Here is a 26,848-nt window from a genome sequence, read left to right on the forward strand (position 1 = left end):
GGAGAATACCAATTCCCACTCCAGACTGGCCCAGATGTCAGAAGCAGATTTTCTCTTCTACTCTCCAGATCTGCCATATTCATACCGGATTTGAGTTGTCTCTGCCCTCTGTTCCTCCTGTTCAATTCCCTATATCTTCAGTAAGCCTTCCTTTAGCACAACTCGGTTTCTCTGTGAAGTATTTAGTGCTGCATGTTGTTTGGTTACTTGGGTTTATGCTTTCTTTCCTGGAATAAGATTCGGGCACACATCTTCCTCAGCATTGGCAGAGTACTGCAAATCACTGACACCTAACACATACTGCAGTCACGAGAAAAGAAGGGATAGATTTATTTTCCTGTTCCATAGACTGGAGCACACGGGTTGACGGGGTGAAATTGCTTTACTTGATTCAATAAAATCTTTTCTGATAACAGGTCCCACGAATCTCGACCTATGAGCAACAAAGAATTCAGGTCTGAAAGAATCACCGCTGGAAAGAAACTACGTAAGTTTTGGTCTCCCCAGATCCTGTAGCGATACTACATTTCCCACAATTCTTCGGGGCCGACAAGGCGCCAGCATGTTCTGAACTACAATTCCCACAATCCTCGGAGACTACTACTCGCGAAGGCGCCGCACCATTTCCCATCTTCCCTTTCGGCCCTTGCGCGCTAGGGAACAAGGTCGTGAAAAAAGGACTTGGTGTGGAGCCGCCATTTCCTCCGCCTTCGGTCTCTGCGCCTTTCGCAGAGCTTTCAACAGCGCCATGTTGGCACAGAGCATCCGGAGGTTCACAACCTCTGTCGTCCGTAGGAGCCACTATGAGGAGGGTCCCGGGAAGGTTAGTGCGTAAGGAGCTTGGTTTCGTGGGGGCGGGGAGGGGGGGGGTGCTTGGCCCCAAAGCCACTTGCAGACTGTGAACAGGGAGGTGGTAAGGTGGGAATTCGGACTGAGACGCACACTAGCTTTCCACTCACCGCGGGGTCTAGGGAGAAAGCTGGGGACCCCAGCACGCGTAGCCACAGAAAGGAATGGACAGGTAGAGCTGAAGCTTTGCCTCCATTTGCTGTCCTCCGCACCCCTCCCCCCCCCACACCCCCACACCTGCCCCCCGCCCCCAACCTCTGACTGGCCCCGGAGACCACGGCTGCAGGTGTTGTGGCTTAAAGCCAAACTGGAGGTCATCGGACGCGGAATGAAGGTCATTGGAAATTAATGAGGAAATGAGGGCCTGTGGTTGTGGATCAAGCCCTTTCTAAATAGTTGACTGCATTAGAATACTCGGTTAAGGCTAGGTTTAGCCTCAGGTATAAATAACTTAAATCAGGTAGTTTAACTGTTAAAACCTTTGAGGGTAGAGCGAGGCCTAGTCTTAAAGGGCAGAGAAAGGACGTCTGATTGTTGGGGGATGAAAAAGTCAGAACTTCGAAATTCAGTGAACATTGCCATGTATTGTCTTTACTGGGTGGCTAGTTTCTAATAAATGATAAACTAAAACTAAATGATAAGCTAAATGTTTCTAAAATGACTGCTTTGAATAATACATTTTTTTCGATTTTCTAAAATAGGAAACTTACCACTATTTTGCACTTGAGTCCTTAGGGCCATTGCCCAGTGTTCAGTAAAGCCAGTTATTTCTTACCTTCTAATGTTATGTATGATGAAGGTCCATGGGATTTGAAAGATGATGGTTAAAAAGGTGTACGATTATCTAAAATATCTCTAGCATCCCCTGCATACTTGCCTCTTGGTCTGTAAAACAGATGATTTGAAGTTCTGTTTTTGTTACTTGTTCTCTTTCCAACAGAATTTGCCATTTTCAGTGGAAAATAAGTGGCGGTTACTAGTTATGATGACTTTGTACTTTGGATCTGGATTTGCTGCACCTTTCTTTATAGTAAGACACCAACTGCTTAAGAAGTAAAGATGTTTTAATTCATCCGTTAACAGGTAATTAATGGATTTATAATCTTCCTAACACAGTGCTTTATCCCCCTTTTATGTTATGTCATCCCATCCCCTGAAAAACACACACACCCCCACAAATACATTGTTGGGTAGGGCTGATTCCTGAAGTTATATGTAGATGTGGCATTGGTGGAGAGTGATTGGTAAAGTTATAAACAGATATTTCAATAATGATCAATAATGCCAAGTGTTTATTGAGTACTACTGTTTGTCAGGCACATTTTGCATTGATTGCCTCAGGTGGCTCCCCCCAGCAAGCCTGTGAGGTAGATGATATTAACCCCCCCTGAGATACAAAGATGTTAAGTTGTCCACGATCCCATAGCTAGTGATGATGGCCAGGATTCTACCCAGGCAGTCTTGTTCAAGAGTTCACACTTTTTAAACAGATAAAGTTGTAATAAACTGATTAATGTTATCCTGTCCTGAACACTTTTACTAAAATAACAGTGGCTTAGAACACGTCTTTTAAAACACTATAAACTTTTCAATTCCTTTTGAAAGTAGTCACTATGCATCTTTCAAGATTTTAAAATCTAGGCTTACAATATTGATTTAAGTTGTGAAAACCCTAGGAGATAAAATCCTTCTAGTGTCCCTTGATATATCAGTCCCAGATATTTGTGCTATCATACATCTATGCCTGACCAACTCTGCCATCTTGGGAAACTCAAAACTTCTGAAGATAATTTTCTCATTAAGCAACGAGTCTCAAATGGGAGTGATTTTGCTCCACAGTGTTATTGGCAATGTCTGGAGACATTTTTTGATTGTCCCAACTGGGAGGCAAAATGCCAGTAGTGTTGAAGTAGGGAAACACTGCATTAAGAGAATATGTTATATATCCAAAGGAATCTCCTGTGTTGGGAAGTTTGCAAATTTCCTGTGTGTGAATAAAAAGTTTATTTAGCTTAATTGTAATCAGAGTTTATCAAAGTAATAGGGCACCCTGTTGGATGATTGGAATAAATTCCAAAGTATACCTTAGAAAGGGAAGACTATATGTCATAGTTTAGAAGGGGAATGATTTATCTAAGCTCTTAATATGGAAATGTTTTGGTGCATATGATGAAGCAAATCAGTACGAATGAAGTCATGATACTGTAAACGCTTTCTGATGTACCTGTCAAAGTAGTGATAGTATTTTAATGAAACTACATGACTTCTGTTAAATGAATGGGATTTTTTTAATGCTATTAATTTTTGTTTTTATTTTGCAGATATGAAGAGCATTTTAAGAGGTGCCATCTCTTTGAAAAATGGATCAAACTCTTGAACTCGTGGCATACTAGATATGTTTGTAAATAAACTTAAGATATGAATGCTTAATGCCTCTTTTTTGAAATGAGAAATGTGACAATTGAGAATTTAAATGGAAAAACGAGCATTTGGTTACTTTCTTATTTGGGTAATATTCCAGTATCAGTTTCTTAAGAACTGTGTGATTTAGCCTGTTTCGTGCTCTTAAATGCTGAGATTTTATTTAATTTTAGATTCCTGAGTCAGGGCCTTGTTGGTGATTTATGTTATAAAAGAGAAATACAAATTGGACTTTGGTTGTCCCATAATTCTTTTTTTAATTTAAAGGGAGAAAAAAGATACACTTTTAGTTTTCCCCTTTACTTTGATAGTGTAAATTGTTTTTTTTTTTTTTTTTTTTTTCATGAGTGGTTAATTAATCACGAAGAAAACCAGTACTGTGTACAGATAGAAGTTCTGGTTAATCAGGTTTTTAAGAGCTTCGTGGTTTTTTTTTGTTTGTTTGTTTGTTTTTTCCCCCTCTAAGCCTATAACTTAAAACTGAAATTTTTACCTTAGTAGAGGTACTGGTGACCAGTATTAGTCTTGTTTACACTGAAAAAGAATATTTGCAATGGAACATAATAGCATGTAAAATGTAATATAGGAAATATTCCCAATGTATTCTGCATCTTTGACTATAATATACCCTAGTAGAAAGAAATGAGGTAAAGGATTGCTCTGAGTCACAGTTGTATCTCTGAATCAAATTTATATTCTAAATAGTGAAATGTGCTTACCATTTAAAATATGATGACTTAGTTTCTAGGACTTTGTGTGAAACAGAGGGTATTAATTAGCTACTGAATATTTTAATCACACATTGGTCACTATTGAAATACTACTTGTGTTGGAAGAATACTGTAAAACAGATTGCAAACTGGTGATTGGTTTAGCCTCTAATCTTTTTAGTGAGAGTGCTGCATTGTTTTTAAACATTTAAATACCAGAATATTCACATAAAAGTGTTTCTGGAAGCTTGAAAAATTGCTTTAGATGCTTCTACATCCCTCATGGGACAAAATAGCTGCTTATGCCACTCACCATAATATTAGATTTCCCATGTGACTTCCTGTAAAACTAATTTGCTAAAACCTTAAATTTTGATTTTTCTCTCTGTTTATGTGCTAGAGCCTATTTTTAGACTCTTCAACAACCACCTAGCAACCACTTAAATATGGATGCAACCTTAACCTATATGACTGCCCAGATATTCCCTGCACTTGTATGTCATCATCATTTGAATGTCCAGTGATGAATTGGGTGTCATCCTGTGTTGAGTTTTGCTATGGAACATTAAGGTTTTCCATCTTCAGAAAAGGAAGCAGGAGTAAATTTAGGGTTCATAAAATGATACAGTTTTCCATTTTTTGGAAATGGAGATTGTGCTTGCCTCATTTGGATTGTTTTGAGATTGAGTGAGCTGTAAAAACATTTTCTGACAAATCCTAAATGAATGTGATTTTGTTTTTCTGGTTTAAAATACATTAGGACTCAAAAGTAATAATAGTGGGTAGCCAGGTCTAGGTAAAAAAGTGCTTGAGGGATATACATGAGTGAGAGAAAAACCTCCCCTGCTTCTCCTTTGTCCATAAAAAGGCATCAACAGGCCAGCTCTAGTATGTTGTGAGTAGTAGAGGCCAGACAACTGCTTAGGTTCTGTATTAGGGTTTCCCAGAGAAACTGATAAAACAGGGTGCCTGTGGAGAGGGATTTAAGTCTCATGCAATTGTGGAGGGTTGATGAGCCCCAAATCCGGGTATTCCAGCAGGCTTGAGACCCAGGAAAAAATCCAAAGGCAGTCTACTGGCGTAATTCCTTTTTGGAAGTCAGTCTTTGTTCATTAAGGCCTTCAACCAATTGAATGAGGTTCACCCAAAATATGGAAAGCAATCTGCTTACTCAAAAGTCCACCAATTTAAATGATAATCTCATTCAAAAAACAGCTTCACAGAAATACCTAGAATATTGTTTGACCAAATGTTTGGATGCCCACTGTGTCCTAGCCAAGTTGACACAAAATGAGCTGTAACAATTTCACATAGGCATGTGACTAGTGTAATATTTTGCAAGTTTTTTTTTTTTTTTAATGGAAGCTAGTTTTTAAGTATTGGCTTAAAATTTAAATTTTTTTTAAAAACCACCTCAGGGGGGGAAAATGACTGTAATTTCATACCCTAGTTTTTACAAATTCAGGCTGACACTTAAAACCACAAGATTTTCTTGAAAATTATACTGGATGAACCCACACATACCTATGTAAAATTAAGCAAGGCCAAGTAAAATTTGTAGCTTGTACAGATGCTTTCCTTACCATAATATCTGAATAGGGATTTTAGTCAGAACGCAGAATTCATTAAGAGAAGCCACTGGAATTGCTTCCATAATTATGGCCATGCTGAAGGAAAGCAAAAATACTGAGTATAATAGAAGTTAATGTTGCCTCAGGACTAAGTCAAAACTAGGCTTGACACACTCATCGGCTTCAATAGTCTGTACCTTACTTTCCTGTGTGTCAAAAAGGATATCTAATTTAACAATAGTTGTTAAGATTTTTTTTAAAAATGCCTAAATTTGGGCATATTTCTTTAGGCTGCAGTTGAACTACACAAGTGAGATGGAGGAACTAATAGGCATCATGTAGGTAAGCCATTCTGCAATAGTTGGTATTTTCAGTCACCCAGGCTACAGTTCTAACCAGTTGTCCAGCAGACACTTCAACCTTACCACTTCCAAAAGTGCTGCCAGAGTGGTGCTAAAGAGCTAGTATGATAATATAACAAGCTATGACCTTCAGAGTAAAACTCCAGTTCCTTGCCCTGGTGTCTAGTCACAGTTAGAGTTTCAGCCACGCAGCACTGACTTGTGTACCACCTCCATGCCTTAGCTCAAGTGTCACCTTTTCTGTAAAGCCTGCCTTTGCTCATTTCTCCCCATTATCCCTACCTAACACACTACACATACGTCTGCAGCACCCTAGTAAACAGCCTCATAATTAAGCACATACTGTAATTACTAATTTCCTTACCTATCTTCCTTACTAGCTTGTGATGTTTCTGTGACCAGAAGCTTTTATTTATTCATGTGTCCTGCATCTGTAATTTAGTGAGTGATCAATGAACATTTATTGAAAGGGTTATTAAAGCCAAGAATGACAAAATTACATAAAAAGCAAGTTCTTGGTCTCCTATGCACCAAAATAATATGTTTCAATGTTTTATAAGAATGAATTTTTCCTATGTAATGGGCTGAGTTGGATTCTGCAACCAAATGTAAATGTATCGAAATTACCGAATGGTTGTGAAAACAGTAAGATTAATAGTTTGCGCCAAAATGTTATCTCAGCTATGTCGTTTGAACACTTTAGTCCATCTGATATTTTTCTTCTTTGCAGACAAACTTTGCTGATGATGGAAAGTGTGTGTTGATTTACATTCTGGCACTAGTTCTTTATCTTGTTTCAAATCAGCATTTTGAGAAGCACTTAAAGAATTAGAGAATTTTTTTTTTTTTTATCTTACGTAACAAAAGATAGAACTCAGGAATTTAAGGGCTTTCCATCTTTCTCGGCCTGTTTTTCCTAAACTATTTCTCTCATTGTCATAAGTTGGCTGCTACAGTTCCAGGCATCCCACAGACTATAAATGGCCAGCAAGAAAAATTACCGTCTCAAGTATTTTTTAAGAGTGAAGAAAGTTTTCTTTCAGACTATCCCTCACCAGTCATTGGCCAGAAAAGTCATAAATCCACTTCTAAAAAAAACATTAGCAAGAAGAATGGCATGACAGTGGTTAAATTTGACCAATTAGGATTTTCTCACAAGTCTTAATGTGGGCAGAGTGGATGCTGGAGCGTATCAGGATTCTGTCAGAGAAGAAAAAGTGGCTATTGGGTATGAAAACATTCTTGCTGCAACTATTCTATATATGATACTGAGAAGATGGACCCAAATACCATAAAATGTAATAAGCCTTCATTTAAGTGTATCCAATAAATAAAGTCTTTAGTATAACTTCAGAATATGCTAGTTATAGAATAGAGAAATCTGCTTTTCTGTCTCAGAAAATAAATTATAGTAATTAAAGTTTTTATATGATTTATACTCTACCCACATCAAAACATTTTTTAAAACTTTATTAAATTATATTTTGTTCTCATAACAATTGTAATTTTAAAGACCAGAAGGAAAATAGCTACTTTTTATATACCTACTTTAATACAATGAAGATTACTTAGTGAGTATATAATTCAAATAACTTATAGTCAATTTTGGAAAGAGTTCTTGAACTCATATTTGAATATAGAAACAAGAGATTTGGGTCCTTCTCTAACATGGTATAGGAGTCATTAAGGCTTTGCATAAATATGACAATTCTACTTCTGAACACATGGCAGGATCAAACTCTATCTCCTTTACTTTGGCAATGAAAAAATGAGCAGAAGTGATGTGTGTTACTTCTACATGTAAGCTTTAAAAGGCAGTGCACCATTCACCAAATTCTCTTCCTCCTGCTACAGTTTTGAGTAGCTGTGCCATTTCCACCTTATTCTCATTTTCGTGTACCCCACTCTTCCATTGGGCACCTTCATAAAAATTAGAAAATGAGTCTCTTCTTCCAGATACACACTTGCTATCTTGTCCAGTCACCTTTATAACATTGGAAAACAGTAAAACTCTGTAATATTCCTGCAGAATCATCTCAAATTTGAATTTTTCGGATTACTACTACTAAAATTCACTCACTTCCTAATTTTGCCAGATCTGACAAGAGGTAGAATCATAATAATTATGCTAGGTTTTAATAGGGCTCTATATTTCTTAAAATAAGCATTGTTTTCTTTGCTGGATTTCAAAACTTAGTACTATACTTGGTAAATATTAGGCTTTCAACATGTACATTTAGGTAGAGGCAAGGATGAATACTAATCAGATATAATACCATTTCCAAGTGTAATGAGGAACCAGTCTAGGAAGTTCTCTGGCTGATGCCTAACTTTCTAAGGAGGAATAGGAGATGATTGTTAAATACCAATGTATGGATAAGTTTATCAGGCCCACATCTTAATCCTAATTTGCTTAATATTAATAAAATTCCTCATATATTATGTTGAGAACAATTCTATCCCATCTATGAAACTGCCTAGTGTAAAATCTCTATTCGTCTTCAAGCCCTCATGCTAACTACCAAAATGACTGTACTTTCTCCAGACAGGACATGTATTAAGTTGAACCATATGAAATTCCCAATATTTCACATTTTTTTTTTTACCTACAAATGGCAATTTCTGATGGTTCAATGATTGTAGTTTTCCTTTTTGGCTACTGGACCACTCACAGAGTTCCTTTCTTCCATAAATGTACCTGTTTGGGGAAGCTATGAATTTTACCAACACCAGATATTGCCTTAAGAGGGTTGCATACACTCAGTATAACAGAACTAATTTTGTTTTACCATTATTTCATTATCAATTACAGAACAAGAAGTCTGAAATTCACAAGTTTTGCATTTTCTCTAACAGTCTGCACGATTGGTGACGTAGCTCCCAATTACCAAAAATACTTTCTGATGCACAGTAGAATGAGCTTACAGCAAGACTCGGGCTTGCAATGTTTTCCATTGTGAAATTTAATATTAATTATCCGGATTTTAGAATATTTCCAGGTTATCGTAGAAAAAAAGGGAATGTCCTAAACCTCAGTCTCTCCACATGTCCTCCAAAAATCCATACTGGAATGGTCAAGAAAAGCAAATTCACTTATAACCTATGCCTTTAATGTAACTGGGAAACATTTTAAATTACCTGTCAGTGGGAAAATGAAAACTGAGACCATCAAAATCATATCTAGAGTGTATACCCAATGGTAGACTTAAGCCGAGATGAGAGTAAGAAGGGAATATAAATGAAGGATGTAGGTAGGGAGAATAAGGATAATCAAATAACAGATGAGATCACTCTCAAAAATCAAGTATCACTCAGAATAAGAAAATACTGAGAATCAGCTTGAGCTCTTGTAAATCCAAGCAGTGACTACGTGAAAATGAACAGAGCCCAAGGCAAGAGTTTCAGAATGTCACCGCTTCCAAGTAAATGCAAGTGTGAGGGAGATGGTGCCCTTGGAGGCTTGGTGGTAAAAGAAGGGGGAAAAAAATCAAGAGAGGGAAATGAATGTAAAAATGAAAAAGAGAGTCACAAAAATGAGAAGTCACACTGAATTTTCCCCATCAAGACAAGTGCAACATTGGTTAAAGAAGAGACTGCCTTTGAACTAAGAAACCTAGTCATCCTCCTCAAACTCTCAAATACAATTTAATAATAACTGTATTATTAGTACAGGAAAAAATAAAGCAAATATATGACACATGACATTCATGCAAAGTTATAAGAAGAAAATAGAAATTATATTTCATTTCAGGTGATGAAATTTCTGCCTCCAAAAAATACCATCCTCGAATCAGAAAAAATTGGTAACATGATCCAATCTGAATTAAATAACCTTAAACAAACATTTGCAAATTTTAGGAGAGAAAAAACACCTTGAATTAGAAATTCAAAAACTTAGAACAGCAGTGAGGTAGGGAGGAGATAGAAAACGAGTTGATAAATGGAAAAAAAAAATACATGACAAAAATAATCTTTGAAATTGCAAAATGCCTAATGATAGATTTGCCTGAAAATTTATTTAATAAAGAAACTGAAGGAAAGGCATGAAACAGCTAAGAAATAAATACAAAACAAAAACATATAAAGGTAAAATTTTCATTCAATGAAATGTAAAAATTCTTAAGTGACCATTCAATGAGTTTAGACAAATGTATACACCTGTATAATGTAAACTCCTATTAAAATTCAGAACAGTACCTCAATCCTAGAAAGTTCCTTCATGTCCATTTCCAGTCCAATCCTTGCTTGCGTTTCCCAGAAATAACAAATGTTCTGATTATTTTCACCATAGACTACTGTAGTCTGTTCTAGAACTTCACATTGTACCTAATTTTTATAAAGTTTCAGAGCATAAGGATGCTTTAGGTGTGCCTATTAAATGATGTTATTTTAGGAAATGTGAATCTGAGTTCTAGCATCATCAGAGCATTTCCCAGAGAAAGTGTGCCCTAAGAAGTTACTGATGACATAGTATTGCACAATTGAAGAACTGTGGAATACGGAGTAAGAGAATAGATGGAGTAAAAGAATAAGCAGCATCAGGTGAGGTGAGTTTTTTTTTTTTCTCAAAAGTATCTTAAGTAGCATTAGAGAAAAGACAAAAAAGGATTGACAGCGATTAAAAATAATGAAGTATCCTTAAAGGCATCTACTGCATATTTACATTTTGTGGCTCTAGTACCAAACACAGTCTCTGGCAAATAGTAAGTACTCAATAAATGTGGAAGTGAAATTGAAAGAAAGATTATGCCAAGTATAATGGCATGAGCGCAGTTGAAGATAGGAAAGTAGGTAAGACTCCTGGAAACATGAAGAGGCCCTTGGCTTAACTGAGTGCCCTAAGATGACACTTGATAGATATGTGTGTGGCCAAGAGGAAAGGTCATGGGGAGGGATGAATTGTTAATGTGACAACTTAAGGTCTAGGATTTAGATTTAATTTATATATCAAAATAATAGTATCTCTTTGCTGGTGGACGTGATGGTGGACTTCAGCCACTTACAATTTGAAGCATATGGGTGATAAGAGAAATATTATATTTGCAACCGCCTGCCTGATAGCCTAGTAAGAAGAGAAACTGTGGAAAAAAAGAATAACCAGGAAGAAATAACGTGAGATGGGGAAATGAGGGTTCAGTCAGGGTTAGATCATGATTCACTTTAAGAGAGATTTGAAAATCAAAATGCAGAAAAATAATGCTTTCTCTGTTGCCCCTAATTGGTCTCCTTCAGCAATGGGTTTGTTGTATTTGTGTACTGTATTAGATACTTTGGCAATTATATTATATTGTGTACATGTGCAAAATACAAAAACTGGATCTTTAAATAGTGACTCAGAAAAAAATGAGAGTAGAAAATTCTTCAGGGGGCCAGCCAATGTGAAAAGTGTTTTGGATTCTCTATCTTTACAGTTAATTTAATTCTGGTCTTAAAATCTAAATGCCTCTACATTCTAAAACCTGTGGTAAAGTCTTTTGCTGTCTTGAATACTTCGTACTTTCTCTGGCATTATAAAATAACTTTATAGTATAGTTAATCAAATGACAGTAAGAGGCAGTGCTCTACAGAGAGCCCATTTTAATATTTAATAAGATGAATGCTGAACTCTAAAGTTGAAGGTGGCCCCACTTGCATATGTACATAGAATGTCAGTACTACATCAGAGCAGTAACTGTCAGCCCAGAACTCTATGTGCCCTGCCCAAGGAGTTGCTTGACAAAGACGTATTCATTTCACTGCATATCTATTTAACTCCTATGTTTGAGATACTATGGTGGCCTTTGAGAGAAACACTAAGAGAAGTATTCTCCACCTTTCTGAAGTGCAGAAACCCAGGAATAGATAGATGCTTACACACAAATACTGAATACAAGTTAAGATACAATAATTTCTGGAAAAATGGCTCATAATAGAGCAATGTGAGCATGGGGTGGGGGTGGGAAGGCTGGAAGTTTAGTATTTTGGAGTCCAGGTTTTGAGGGATGGGCAGAATTTGAGTTTGCAGATATGTATATGTAGAGTTATATTCTAAATGTATATATACACACATATATAGGAGAGAGAGAGATGAATTGCATAGATATAGTTATTATTTATAGGAAGTTTCTTAAGCACTCTTCTTTAATGCTTAAGGTAAACATTTATTTTAGAGGTGGTTTAAAACAAAGCAAAGAGATTACTATTATTTTGATATATAAATTTAATCTAAAAATCTGGAACACTAAGCCACTAAGGTCTGGTTGTTATGGCAACCTCTTTTGTACAGTTTACAAGTAATAATGATAAACTTCAAAATATCATATTTTTAGAAGGAGTCTTCATTAAGACAGAACTTTGGACCTCAGCGCCCTGGAGTCAAATCAATCATCAATTTGCAAATGTGAAAAACTTCCCAAGCAACAAACTAAACCAACATGTTAAAAGAATTTAAAAGCCTAAGATTAAACTGTTAAAATGTAACCTATGAGAAACAAAAATTATTAAAAAGGAATAGACAGAAGTGTTGACAATTTAGAAACAATTTTCAGCCATATGTTACGGTTTTCTATGATCATAGAACTATAAATATATTTGTATACATATATCCTTGATTTACCCTCAAGGATACTTTAGTTAAATACTTAAGTCTTTTAATCTTTATATATATACACACACACACATATATTCATATATATATATATATATATATATACACACATTTATATATGCATAGATACATAAGCACATCACAATCATTTTAAAAGAATGAGCATGAAGATTAATGTTTGATCTTATGGACACATTGAAAGTTTCCTGGAGAAGGGAAACCATGGCCTAAAACTTAGTGATTGTTACTACACTTAGGATATGTTAAAGACTCACCAGTGGGCCATTTCAATGTTTCATTGTTGTGGACCCTTCATGAAACAATGGGCATTTTATAAAGGGATCTATACCAGTATGACAAATGCATGGGTGCAGAGACTATACCTTCAGTTTTAAACATTCAGTTTTTTTTATTTCATTTGTGTGGAATAACCAAAATCACATAAGATTGCATTATAAATGAGAATGATAGCATATTGGTATATTCATAATAAATAATGTGCGCTCACCTCAGGAGGAAAATTTTCTGAAGGGACTAAGTTAATATACAAAGTGTGTTGTTATAGGCAAAGAAATTAAATTGAAAAATATGGAAGTTTTTTGATATCAAATGACAAAGTACAATATACTTGGTTTTAATATTCAGAATCAACTAAAATTTATTAGGAAATAAGTGCTGAATTTTGAGTCTTTCTCATATCACCTAATGTGTCCTGCACCATAGTGCAGGATATTAATTTTTTTATAAACATCATGCAGTTACCTAAGGTTACCTGTGTTAACTGAGATGGAAACATTCAGATCACAACATATTTTGTCACCTATTAGTGCTATTGCTGAACTTCTTTACTTGATTTTAAAACTGGCTATTGTTCCTAATTGTGTGTGCATGTGTGTGTGTGTTTGTATGTGTGCTTAGTGTTTCCACAGAGGCTTAATCACTTCAGGATGCTCTGCTGGCAGTAGGTTCTGCAAAGGATTAGCTAAGTGCATCCAATGAAGCTATGAACCACAACAAGTGAGCATATTAATGAAAGCTAAATATACAACCCATTTTAGTCTTTTTAAAACTATTGTTATATAGTGTCTTTTCATGTTTTCTTTCTTTGACAGAATATGAGAAGACTGGTGACATTTCACAAAGAGGAAAATTTGGAAATATTTAGGCAAGAATATAGTAGCACTATTAAACTATTGATTTTAAAATTCAAAACAACACTATGGCATAAGTACTTATCATTCATTTATTCAGAAAATATTTATTGAGCACCTACTTGATTCAATGCACTGTTTCAAGAGCTTGATATACATCAGTGAACATAACAGAACAAAATCCCTGCCTTTGGTAAGTTTATATACTAAAAAGGGAAAAAGAGATAACACAATAAGCATAATAGGTAAATTATATAGTACTTTAGGAGATGGAGTGCTATCCAGAAAAAATAGAACTAGAAAAGAGGGACAGTGAGTAGGGTTGGGAGAGATAGATTGTAGTTCTAAATATAGTAATTACCCTGATCTGAACACTATACACTATATGTATCAAAATATCACTAGATACCTCATAAAGATGTATAATTATTATATAAATTAAAACAAAATAAATAGAAATGTAGGCCTCATTATTAAGAAGTTAATATTTAAGTAAAATCTTGCAATATCTGAGGGAAGAACTGTTGTAAGGCAAGAGAACAGTGAAAAAGATTAAAGCGGCTAGAGCATAGTAATGAGATACAGCCCAGTAAGAGATTGGTCACTGGGGGCCGGATCAAGTAGAGCCTTGTAAGCCTTGGCTTTTACCCTGAATAGGAAGGGGTGTCAATGGAAGGTTTAAAGGAGAGGAAGTATAGATGTTAAAATTCAAAATCTGACTTAAATTTTAAAAGATTCACTGTGCCTGCTGCATTGAGAACACAGACAGTAGGAAGCGAGATGGAAAGCAGGAGACAAAGGAGAAGTATATTTCAGTATTCAGACAAAGGATAGTGGGACCTTGAGCCAACATGGGTATATTTTATATTAATCTGTGTTCTCCAGATAAACAGAGCCAATAGGCGATATCTATCTATCTATCTATCTGAGATGAGGAGAAAGAGAGGGGAAGAGAGAAAGGGACAAAGAAGCGGGGAAGACTTACCAAAGGAATTGGCTCATGTGATTATGGAGATTGAGAAGTCTAAGATCTGCAGTTAGCAAGCTGGTGATACAGGAGAGCTGATGGTATAGGTATAGTTCCAGTTGGAATCTATACCTATAGATTCACCAACCAGAAAACTGGTGGTGAAGTTCCAGTCCAAGTCTGAGTCTGAAAGCAGGAGGAGACTGATGTACTAGTTCAACGACAGGCAGGTAGGGGAAAAGAATTCTTTCTTACTCAGCTTTTTATTCTATTTAGGCATTCAACAGATTGGTTGAGTCCCACTCGCATGTGGGAGGGAATATGCTTTACTCAGTCTACTGATTCAAATGTTAATCTTATCCAGAATTACCCTCACAGACACACCTAGAAATAATGTTTAACCAAATATCTGGGCACTACATGGCCTAGTCAAGCTGATGTATAAAATTAACCATTACATATTTTGCAAGTAGAGCTAATAGGATTTCCTGGAAAATTAGTTGTTAATGAGTAAGAGAAAGAGAGAAGTCAAGGATGTTTCTCCTCACTTTACATAATAAGAAACTGTGCCTAAGAAATTACCCAGGTATGCCCAAAGACAGGTACCTATTAGATGACATACATATGAGCATTTGACTCAGGCCTGGTTCAAGCCACAGAAGCTTTTAATCACTTCATGGGGTGGGAAAGGAGGCAAAAAGATGCTGTAGGATCAACCATTCCCCTCCAAAATAAGTTTTTATTTTTTATATAGTTTCTCTTATTTGTGTTTCTATACCTTCTAATTCTCCCTTATTTCTCTATATTTTTGCCTCTAAATCATTTAAATTTTTATTCTATTCAGTTTTCAACATATCATTTAGCACTTGAATCCTTATTGAGGCTAAGCTAAATGCTCTTGCTTTGAGCCAAACCTGTTCCAATAACATAATTATGATCAAAAACCAAGTTGAGCCATTGAAAGAGCTCTGTCAAAAGACTTACAAGGCAAAAAGCTCCTTATTTGTTTTCAATTCTTGATATGGAAATTAGTATGTGCTTATCATCCATAAGCATATTGTTTATATATCATTTAAATTCACAATGCCTACAAATACTTCAATTATACCACTACTAAGAGCTGGAAAATTATAACTAGTCATGCTTCAGATATTCACCCCCAGATGTCAAATTAAATTACAGGTGTGGGAAAACCAAACACCATGTGAAATGCCACAATGATATGCACAATTGATATAGCAAATATAGTCATCACTTATTTACCTCAATTTTTTTAAAATGTGGATTTTATGGGAGGGAAGAATTATTTTTATTATTTTCATCATTTGACTAATCTCAATGCAGAATGTTAAGGTTTTAAAGACAGACTCCTGTGGCTCTGTGTTGATGAGTTAAATTCAAGAAAAAAAGGCTAAAGCCATGGATAAAGTTCATGTTATTTTATATCATGTTCTGCTAGGCTTTCTGTTTGCAGAAGAAGGAACCTTTGCCACATGGTACACCAAAGATTTATATTCATTAAACCCTAGTTCCTCAGGAGAATCTCAGATTCCTCTTGAAAACTGGGTTAGAATTTACATTTAGAAAGATTTTATAGGTGATATTTGGATCTCTATTTAATTTCACTTAATGAAGTAATAACATAACCTCAGTTTGGGAGCTTTACTTTAGCCTTTAAAAGGAAAAAATTGAAGTTTCTTTTGGTCTTCTAAATACTAAGTCCAATTTGCCATCAGTTTGAATGACAACTTCTGCAAGTCATTACTAGAGAAAAGTATGGTGAAGGTGACAGCAGAACCCAAGCCTGGGAGGTATTTGTCCCCCTAAGGCACATTCTAGGCCAGGTCTATATAGTTAAGTTGCTTTAAGTTATCATACTAAGATTGAATCAGACTCTAAGGAGTTAGAATCCCCAGCTTCTTACAGAAACTATGGCTTGTTTAGAATTCATTCCAAGGAAGTTCCTTTTCTTCACTACAGACTTGTTGCTACTGCTTTGAGCCTCCCTTACATGTGAACATATCTGACACTTGTTAGATACATTCAGATTGACACATAGACACTTTTGGATAACAAGGCCTCTTAGGGTTTGAATGTCCCCTCTAAAACTCATGTTGAAATATAATTGCTCTTGAGATGGTATTAAGCAGTGAGACATTTAAGAAGCAATTAGGTCATGAGGGCTTCACTCTCATGAATAGATTAATGCCATTATTTCAAGAGTGGATTAGTTATTACAAGAGTATGGCCCCCTTTTTCTCTTTGTTTCATGCACTCACTTGCCCTCTGCCTTCCACCATGGGCTGGCACAGCACAGAAGCCCTCACCAGATGCCGGCGCCATGCTCTGGGACCTCCCAGCCTCCAGAACTGTGAGCCAAATAAATTTCTTTTTGCTATAAATTACCTACTCTGTAGTGTTCTATTATAGCAGCACAAAAAAAAAAAAAAAAAAAAAAAAAAAAAAAAAAAACAACAACAAACAAACTAAGACAGACTTCAAAGTCATTGCCATGTTCTTGGATGAATACAATACCAAATCCTTGGCCTGACAATTTTTGACCTTAAAAATAGATATGCAGGCTACCTTTCAGGATCATCTCTCATTATGTTCATTTAAATTCCCTCTTCTTTAGCAAAATTAGTTTGATTCTCTCTCCTCTACTAGTAAAGGAAGGCTAAACTATAAGGATGGAAAAATAAAACTTCCTTGGATTTCAGTGTTTCTTCAAAAAGCCCAGCTTTCTGGGCCACAGAAATGTGTATGCTATAAGGTTAGAGGAAGTTTCTTTTCACTTTGCTTAGAAATATGTTCACATATTATAAAAATGAGTTCTGTAGTCATTTGCCTAGTTAATTACTCTGATATGGAAGAATAATAAAACTTCTTCTATCTTCCAAGAAGGTCAAACAGTTAGAGCCTAGACTAGGTGCCTAGGCTAAGCTCTAAGGTACAGGGAAAAGCAGGGAGCTATCTCCATAGGGATTTACATGTTGTCTGAGTCCATTTAGTGTTGCTATAACAGAATACCTGAGACTGGGTAGTTTATATAGAAAAGAGGTTTATTTGGCCCATGATTCTTGTGTCTGAAAAGTTCAAGATTGGTTATCTGCATCTCATGAGGATTGCAGGCTGCTTCAATTCATGGCAGAGGGGGCTGAAGTATGCAGAGATCACATGGTAAGAAAGGAAGTATGGGAGAGGGGAAGGTGCCAGGCACTTTTTAAACAACCAGCTCTCAGGGGAGCTAATAGAATGAGAACTCACCTCTGAGGGAGGGCATTAATCTATTCATGAGGGATCCGACCCCATGACCCAAACCCACTAGGCCCCACTTCCCAACATTGCCACAGTGGGGATCAAATTTCAACATTAGTTTTGGAGGAGACAACCATCCAAACTATAGCACATGTCAAAAAGAGATGAAGCTCCAGAAATTGGAGACCTTTCTAGATAAGTAGGTTTTAAAAGTTGAGATATGCATGGGATATCTGGCTCCTGGAGAGGTTTTATTTACCTATCAAAGGGTTGGAGTAAGGTGGAGACCCTCTCAAAAGGGAAGGGTGACAGCTGCCTCCTTCTTGATAAGCAGGGAAAAACTTATGTTTCCCTGATCACTAATGTAGGACAACTGACCTGGTTTTCATTATGCTGCCCTAGGGGTAAAGAGTGTGGCAAAGAGGACCCATGGCACTTATTTATTATGAGGAATTGACTAAGAAATCTGTCTCTGACCGAGAAGACCTTGTATGTGCATTCAGGATAAAATGAATAAAGAACATTAAAAATGTAACACTAAGGTAAAAAAGTAATCCCAAAGTCAAAACAGTTTAACAAACAAAGGTTTGTTCCAAATTATAATTATTCATCAAGTTAGGTAGGGTAGTACAGATATGATTCTTGTTCAAGGACTCAGGATGACAGAGGTTTTGCCCTCTTGTGGCATCATCACAACAATAAACATTCTTGGGCTCACTGCATCACCGAGAGAGAGTACAAGAGAAGCGGTGGGGAAGACACCTGCTTGTAGGCTTCTACCGGAAGAGTTTGCCACTTCTGTTCAACATCATTGGCCAAATCTAATCACAGGGCCCTGCTTAAAAATAAGGAGACTGAAAAATGTTGGGGAGCATGTGAAAATTTAATGCATGGTAATGATCTTTACTATGTTTTTGCTTCTGTTCACATCATCCCACATCATTTCCTCATGGCAAAGAGGAAAGAGTATTAATCTAAGTGAAGGCTAATCCAAGAGCTTTGATTCTCCCCCTGCTTCAATTCTCTGGTTTTTCTACTATCAACATCTTAATATACAACATATTTTCCACTCCCCATCAAGCCCTGCTCACACATTTGGAATACAGACAGTGTTACTGAAGGACTGCCATTGAATTACAAATCTAGAAAGAAAAACATTAGTGATCATGATGTCCAAGGACGGTATCTTAGTTCATTCAGGCTACTAAACAAAATACCTTAAACTGGGTAATTTATAAATAACAGCTATTTATTGCTCACAGTTCTGGAAGATGGGGAGTCCAAGATCAAGGCACCAGAAGATTCAGTGTCTGTTGAGGTTTTGTTCCTCACGGAGGACCTCTTATGTGTCCCCACATAGTAGAATGAGCAAACAGGCTCCCTCAATTCTGTTTTATAAAGGCACTAATTTCATTCACAAGGGAAGACTCCTCATGGCCCAATCACTTCCCAAAGACCCCACCTTAATATCAACACCTTGAGGGTTAGGTTTCAACATGAATTTTGGGGGACACAAATATTCAGACCATAGCAGATGGTTTAAAAGTTTTGTTCCTATCATACTTCTTTACCATGTTGCTGCTTAGTCTCTACCCCATGTGTATGTGGTTTTGCCTTCTCTCTGTCACTTCTGTGAGGGTTGACTATAAACTGATTTTAGTGGCTATTTTTGCAAAAGTAGCTCTTGACAGAGGAAAAACACATAGAAGTCTGTTTGCCCAGCCTAATAATCACAGATAATATGATTTGTAATTATTTGATGTTTTTCTCACTAAAAATTAGAACTGACACCATAAGATGTATTCTAATGAGAAAGAATCAAAATTTCAAAAATGTCATTGGAGACTACTAAGATATGCAAAAAAAAAAAACACAAAAAAAACGGAAATCTTAATACTTACTCTCACACTGGGTATTTGTAATATGCTTGCTTGTGCAGTCAATTTTCATTATTCACAGTAATTATACTCTACAAAGTTTCAGCAAACACTGAATTAGTAAATACTGAATCATTGCTCCTAGGGGAAATATACGGTTAGATTTCTTCAAACCCTTGTTCACAACATTTTTATTAATGGATCATTGTGTTTTTATGTGTGTTTCTACTTAAAGACACCGTATTTAATGTTCATCATTGATCCATTCACATCAAATTCAAGGCCAACAGTGCTATAACCCATGCTTAAACAAAGTTTATCTATCAAATATATTTCTCCTATAAGATATTTCACAGCCTTCCTGCATTTAGCAACATTAGACAATACTTTAGCACTAAGCTTGAGGGCTATGTTAAATAGCAAAATTACCAAAAAAACCCCCACAAAAATGCAAAATATGTCACACTAAATAGATTGCAAAAAGGGTATTTGTTTACAGTATGAGATTTGAAATAAGAAGGCCAAGTGTCACCTTGTTCAACTGGGAACATGTACATGATGCCACTCTAAGTTTTTGCCATTTTTCTCATGTCCATGAATGACTGCAGAAGTGCAGTGAGTATTGGTTTGGGGGTTACAAAGAAACTTTTCTGAATAGGCAAATTCATAAATACAGAATTGTCAGATAATGAGAATTGACTGTATTTGCAAACAGACTAAAAATGAAATAAGCACCACATCACTGAATGGTAGCCATGCGTTTCCTTCTCATTGAAGTTATTTAAGTAAAAACTAAACAATGTTGGTGGGACATTTTGTGGAACCAATCAAAACGTGGGAGAAATTCAGGGACTAGAGGATTTTTAAAGTCCCTATAAACATTGAGATTTTTATGACTGTGCTTTGTGCAGATCATACACTAGAATATTAAAAATATTTTTTTATAATTAGCTAAGGTCTTAAATGTCTTAAAATTATTGTACAACTTTTTTAATGCAGTAAATATCTTCTGACAATGTCTCAGATGTTGTTTTGATTTTCAAAAAAAAAGTCCTAATATAATGGGTCTATAATCAGTCTCCCTACTTTATATTATCTTCCTTTGAACTCAAAATGGTACTATCCAATTTTATTTCTTATCAGAGGCCTTTAGTATTTAGTTCTTCATGGCTTCCTATTCTAAAATTCAAATCTGCAACTCATGTTGAAGATTTGCCTCATATGCAAGCTATTTAAAACACAATTCTGAGTGTGTACATATACATTGTCTTCACTGAGGGCAGCAATCATGATTTTGTGTCTACTACTTCATCCTCACTGTCTTATGTACTGCTTACTACAGAGTAGGCACTCAATAAGTATCTGTTAAACAGAAAAAAAGAAGGAACAAAAGGACTCAAATTATATTTGAGATGGATACAATTAAATATGGAAATATGCCACCTGAGCATATATTTTCATCAAACAGAAAGATATCTTTCTCCTATGGTGAAGGATATCTTTCTCCTATGGTGGTGGCAATTTCTCACTTGCCATTTTTAACCATTCTTATTCCTGCCTTAACTATCATTGCAGAGGAAAAAGTCTGAGTTTAAGTCTTAGTCATACTTTTGTTGGTGTGGCAGATTGTATTATCCAAAGTTGGACACACCAATATATAACCTGTATAACATTCTTACAATATGGTATTAACATTCTTCCATTAAATGGTGTCATCTGTGTTCCTTCCTCTTTGAATTCAAGAGAAATTTTTAACTGACTCCATCAACAAATGTGGTAGAAAGTAAAGTCATAAAAGGTGATATAGATTCCAGCTGGCTCTTTCTTTCTCAGGATACACACTCTTTGGGATGCCTGAGTCGGTATGTAAGAAACTGGGATACCCTCAAGCTGCATTGCTAGAGAGATCATGTAAATCAAAAAGAGATGGAGAAAGATGTCCAGACAGCCCCAGCAGTTTCAGTCCCCAGCTGTTTGAATCATCCCAGATCAGATGCCCATAATGTTAGTGAAGAAATTTGGGAGATGACCCAGCCACGGCCATCTAGCTGCAACATCCTGAGAGACCTTGAGCCAGAATTTCATGGCTGGACTCCTCTTAAATTCCTGACCTGCAAAAACTGAGATAAGTGATTATTTTTATATTGAGGCATTAAATTTGGGTACAATTTTGTACACAGCCATCATGACTGAAAGAGTTTTGGATAGGCAAAAGGAATGACTACCAAGCTCTAAGATTGGGGGCACCATATGAGATCTTGTAGATTTTACTGATTAAACCACCTATCCCTTACCATTATTAATTTTTGGAAAATTCAGAGTTCTATACTCAGTTTTCAAGTGGTATTTCTTATGTTCTGTCTTACAATTTGATTATGTAAGTTGTCTGTGTGTGTGTGTGTGTGTGTGTGTGTGTGGGTGTGTGTGTGTACACCTAAGGGCAAAGTTCAAATCAGTATCTTTCTAAGAATATAAATTTGGGGGTACAGAAGTGCACAATATCCATAAAAGTTAAAATAAAAAGTTTCATGCAATTGAAATCAGACTTGTCTCTTTAATTTCTCAGGTATTTCAAAGAAGTCCATTTTTGCTTCTTAACAGTAGAATGTACTGAATACCTTTTGTTTTCTACTCAAGGTTTCTCAGCCCACATACTCCATCAACATTCTCTTTTAGTATTTTCAAAATCCGTTTCTGATGGGTTATTATCATAGAGTGGGTTGCTAGGATTTGATTTAATCCATTTTCTTAACTTGAAAAATAATTTCTTTTCAAACTAAAAGAAAGTACTGCTTTTGTTGCTTTTTAGTTTGTTATAGCAAAATATGCCTCTTGTACCCATATTTCACAGTCTATTTTTTTAATCAATAATTATCAGTAATCTAGCTAATTCTTTCACTAATTTCTTTATAACACTGAAAGGAAAAATAAAATTCATATGGACTAAGGGACAAAAGATTAAAAGTTTAATAGAAAAGTTTTTTCTGCCAAGCTAGGAACCCAATTCAGCACTGAGTTTGAGCTGTGAGTTTCAGAGGAAAAGATGTGGGGTAAAGCCAAACTATCTTTATTTAATTTTAGTTTTGAAACCCATGTCTCCAAGAGTGGCTGACTAGCTGGCAAGGTCCGGGTTTGTCGATAAGGCATTTGCTGGATTGAAGGGAAGGGGGCTTCTGCTTCATAGTGGAGCATCCACCTAAGGACTGTGGGTCCAGCTGCCTCTGCTGCATATGTGAGGCGGCCAATTCAGGGTTATGACTTCAGTCAGAGCTGGACCACTGTCTGCAAGCGAGGCACTGGGTAATGGTTTGCCAATCCTGTTAGATGTTAGTTACTCTGGTGTAATGGAAGAGCAATGTGTCATCTAACATATTTTCCTGTTATGGTTTACATGAGGACCGTCCTTGAGATTGCAGCAGCTATCAGTAAAACCTGCTGTCACTACCATGTATCTCTATCCACTGGCTGCTCTGTGCTTCCCAGAGTTTTGAACTCTGTTGATCAGCTGATAACAAAATATGTCATCATATAGGTAAAAAGTTGGAAATACTCAAAGATGGATCAAATACTATGACAGAATAGAGCTTCATGAAAGGAGAACTAAACTCAAAAAATATTCAAAGAAGTGCTTTTGTAACGAGTACTTTATTTGACTCCTTGGCCTCTACCAAGAAAGTACCTTAGCTCCCTCTTTAAACTAAACTTTGGCCTGACTTCCAGGCCCGCTTTGATCAATCTTATTTCTCTTTTTGAGGAAAAAATAATTTAAATATACAAAGCCTAGTTTTTTAATGTTTAAGGGTAATTTAAGAGATTCTTCAAAGGAATAGTTTTATTCTAAGAGCAATTTTATTGTCACCTGCTATAACTAACATCTATGTAAGTTGCAACTCCTAGTTTTCATTTCTAAGATGCCATTTCGAGAGTCCTTTTCTTGGTGTGACTTCTCAGAAACTTTTCTATTCTACCTTTCAATGAGATGCTTACATATTAATTAATGTTCAGTAGTAATCTGAATTGGGTTTGCCTTTAGGAAATTTCAAAAAATGCTTAGACATTTTGATGTGTACAAAGATGTAGAAGAGCCTGTAAGAATAAATACAGAAAAAATTTTCAAAAAGTAGATCAGTTAGAAACTGGGAAAACCAGATTTAATTTTTAAAAAAGAATTTAGAAAATGTACCAAAAAAATTCAAGAGGGGAAGGAAGTTCAGAATTGGTCATCCATATTTAGTACCAGAAGTGTCTCCTACCTACGTTTCCTCAGTTTCCTCCTGCTTAGATCTAAAGTGATTCTGCTGATTAGGATTACAATCAGAGATACATTAGGAGAACAAAGCAGATGTCGAGAAATAGTTTAGGAAGCTAAGAAAAGTGAAATAAAGGGCCAGTGGTATACAGGTTATATGGTACATTTCTCAAAATTAGAATTTCTTATTCTACAATAATAAATTTGTGGAAAAAAATCAGAGGACAATGTGTATAAACTGAGGTTAAGCATCTTATATGTGAACTGCCTGATTATATCCTTTGCCCTATTTTTTTTTTTGGTTGGGATGTGCACTGTTTATCAATTAATAAGAGTTTTTGTCTATTAAGGAAATAAGCTCTTTGTTTTTCATACAATTTATGTAAAGCAGACTTAAGTGTTTATCTTAGAATCCTAATGAAAAGGGGAAAATAAGGGTGAAACATGAGATTCTATTATAAAGAGAAAGAACTTATTGTTAACAATAGAAGCCTTTGTTTCCAGTTTCTACTATCTTCTGATTTTGTTTCTTTTTTTTTTTTTCAGTTAAGAATAAACTTTAAATGAAACTTTCCCTGTAACTCTGTTAGTTTTGGAATGAAAACAATTAATTAAATGGATTTAAAATTAAAGAAAACTTTGCTCTTAATAGGAAATCAATTGGTCTTGGATAGATCAGAAACTAAATGGTAATGGGACACAATCAAAGTAAATTTTGATGATAAAACTTGTGTTTTTCTTTTCAGTCTATAAAAAAACAACTTTAGATGAAGATATGCCTGGAAAATACTGCATGTTATAAAGTACCAACAGCGAAGCCTTAAATTAAACTACAGCTAAAACCATGTATTTTCAGAGGCACACTTTATAGCTTCTCTCCCCATCTGTATCACTTCATTAAATCAGCACAAAGAACTTCAAAATACCATGGCAACTATTTAATAAGAATGACTCAATGTACCTGATCCAATTTTTCTGCAGCTAGATGATAAAAAGGTGAATATAAGAGCATTCAAGATTTTATCCGGTCAGGTAGCTTTAAGTACCATCTGTAAGCTGAGGTCTCTCAGCTCTCCATTTTCAATTGACATCCCCACTGTGATCCGGCCACATACACAACTAAATGGTTGCAAATTACCAACAGTCAGGCCCTTAGATTAAGCTATTACTGTAGATAAAATCATGTGCAACCATGAGACCAGCCCAAACTGGGCCTGCTCTGTTGATAACAAAATGTCAAGTTTCCCCGTAGGTATATCAGAGCCAAAACTGCAAGTCATGTATCCTGGGCATGCGCAGTAGGAAAAACTTTGACTTCTAACAACATCCAGAACCAAAGATTCCTCCCCTCAGGAACCAGAAGATGGGACATGACTAAAACCTGAACACTGGAGCCCTTTTACAAGTGAGGGGTCCGTTGGACTAGAACACCTGGGACTAAAATCCACCTCAACATACCTTACTGTAAATAGTCACATTTGAAGCCCTCCAATCAGACCCTACCAAGCCAAATTCCTAAATCCTTTCCCTTGCCCTCTGAGCCTATAAACTTGCCCCAGACCCAAAATCGGGGACACAGATTGGAGCCCAACTTCTGTCTCCTTGCTGGCGGGCCTTGCAATAAAAACTTTCTTTTCTCAAAAACCGGTATTAGCTTCTGTGCACATCAGGTAGAGAACCCATTTGCTTGATAACATTTGTACTCTCCTAAACATATTTTTTAAGTTCAATTATTTGTCACTGTTGTCTCACTGCTGAAGCCCTAGTCCATCCCACCATCCTTCCCCTTCTGCCTTTCCTGCTTCTACTCTTGCTTCCTTACCGACTGTTCCCCACATAACACCCCACATGGTTGTCTTAAACCTTAAATCAGATCATCTCACTCTACAAGCATTGAATCCTTCAATGGCTTCCCTTCATCATTAGTCTTAAACTCCAACCCAAACTCTTCCCCATAGCCTCACCTCCCAGTGTCTTATCTTATCACTACCTCAGCCTTTTTCCTGCCTTGGGGCTTTTGCACTTCCTCTTTCCTCTGCCTAGCACACTGCCCTCCAATTCTCATATGACTGTCTTCTTAACACTTACGAGTCAGCTTCAATGTTATCACTGCCTCACTTCCAGTCGCTCTCTTGTTTCACTTTATTTCCTACCTAGCACTTGTCATTATCTGAAGTTATACTACTAATTTACATGTTCATTATCTATTTCTTCCTAAGAGATAGAAAGCAGGAAGGGTCCATAGTGATCATGTTGTTAACTTCCTTGTACCGTGTAAGAAGAAACTGAGGCCCACAGAAGCTAGATGTTTTGCCAACATATATCCAAGGCTGTTTAGAGGTGAAACCAGAAAGGAAAAGAAATTCTTGTGAGACAACAATGGAGAATTCTCCCTGTTCAATTTTTCTATATCACTTCGTCAGTGTCTGTTTAATTCAATTATCTTTTCTTTCCCAAGATACTCAGTGGAGAGTTCAACTCTCTCAGCCCAGACCTGAAGTTTAATCTATCACAGCTCTGTAACTGGGGTATGTCATTCTTAAACCCATCAAGAATATTTCCATAACTATCCATTTCTAGAGCTAGCAAACATAACTGAGATTCTTTATCCATGTTCATTTTGTGGCACAACTATAGAGATGCTCTTAAAATTTTTAGAGTTTCTCACTAGTTCAACTTTTCCCCATGGAGTTAGGAGTAGTGGGAAGCTCCGAATTAAAGCTCGCTGTAGCTTTAATTACATAGTAAATCATTTTAAATTGAACTCACATAGATTATGTTGGTGTGGTATCTCCTTAACTCTGTATTCAAGAACACTTCTAGTGTGAACTTTTGCTTTTGAAAATG

The 26,848-nt window shown here is 36.2% G+C and overlaps 1 protein-coding gene and 1 non-coding gene across 2 annotated transcripts; both read left to right on the forward strand.

The window, feature by feature from the left end:
• Positions 1-637: 637 nt before the first annotated feature.
• On the forward strand, positions 638-3,329 carry COX7C (cytochrome c oxidase subunit 7C). The gene is made up of 3 exons (XM_069492438.1): positions 638-823; positions 1,790-1,932; positions 3,171-3,329. Exons 1-2 carry the CDS (start codon positions 749-751, stop codon positions 1,904-1,906), a joined length of 192 nt encoding a protein of 63 aa, XP_069348539.1. The 5' UTR covers positions 638-748; the 3' UTR covers positions 1,907-1,932; positions 3,171-3,329.
• LOC138398532 (small nucleolar RNA Z39) lies at positions 3,010-3,072 on the forward strand. Its single transcript, XR_011236010.1, has one exon. It is a non-coding gene; the product is annotated as a small nucleolar RNA Z39 (small nucleolar RNA).
• Positions 3,330-26,848: the final 23,519 nt, after the last annotated feature.

This window comes from Eulemur rufifrons, chromosome 17 (genome assembly GCF_041146395.1).
Source record: "Eulemur rufifrons isolate Redbay chromosome 17, OSU_ERuf_1, whole genome shotgun sequence".
In the NCBI taxonomy this organism is placed as follows: Eukaryota; Metazoa; Chordata; class Mammalia; order Primates; family Lemuridae; genus Eulemur; species Eulemur rufifrons.

Bases quoted from the DNA above. Each gene is read 5' to 3' on its own strand.
- COX7C (XM_069492438.1), top strand. From the start codon at position 749: ATGTTGGCACAGAGCATCCGGAGGTTCACAACCTCTGTCGTCCGTAGG. The intron at 824-1,789 runs GTTAGTGCGTAA...TCTTTCCAACAG, and splicing joins ATGAGGAGGGTCCCGGGAAG to AATTTGCCATTTTCAGTGGA.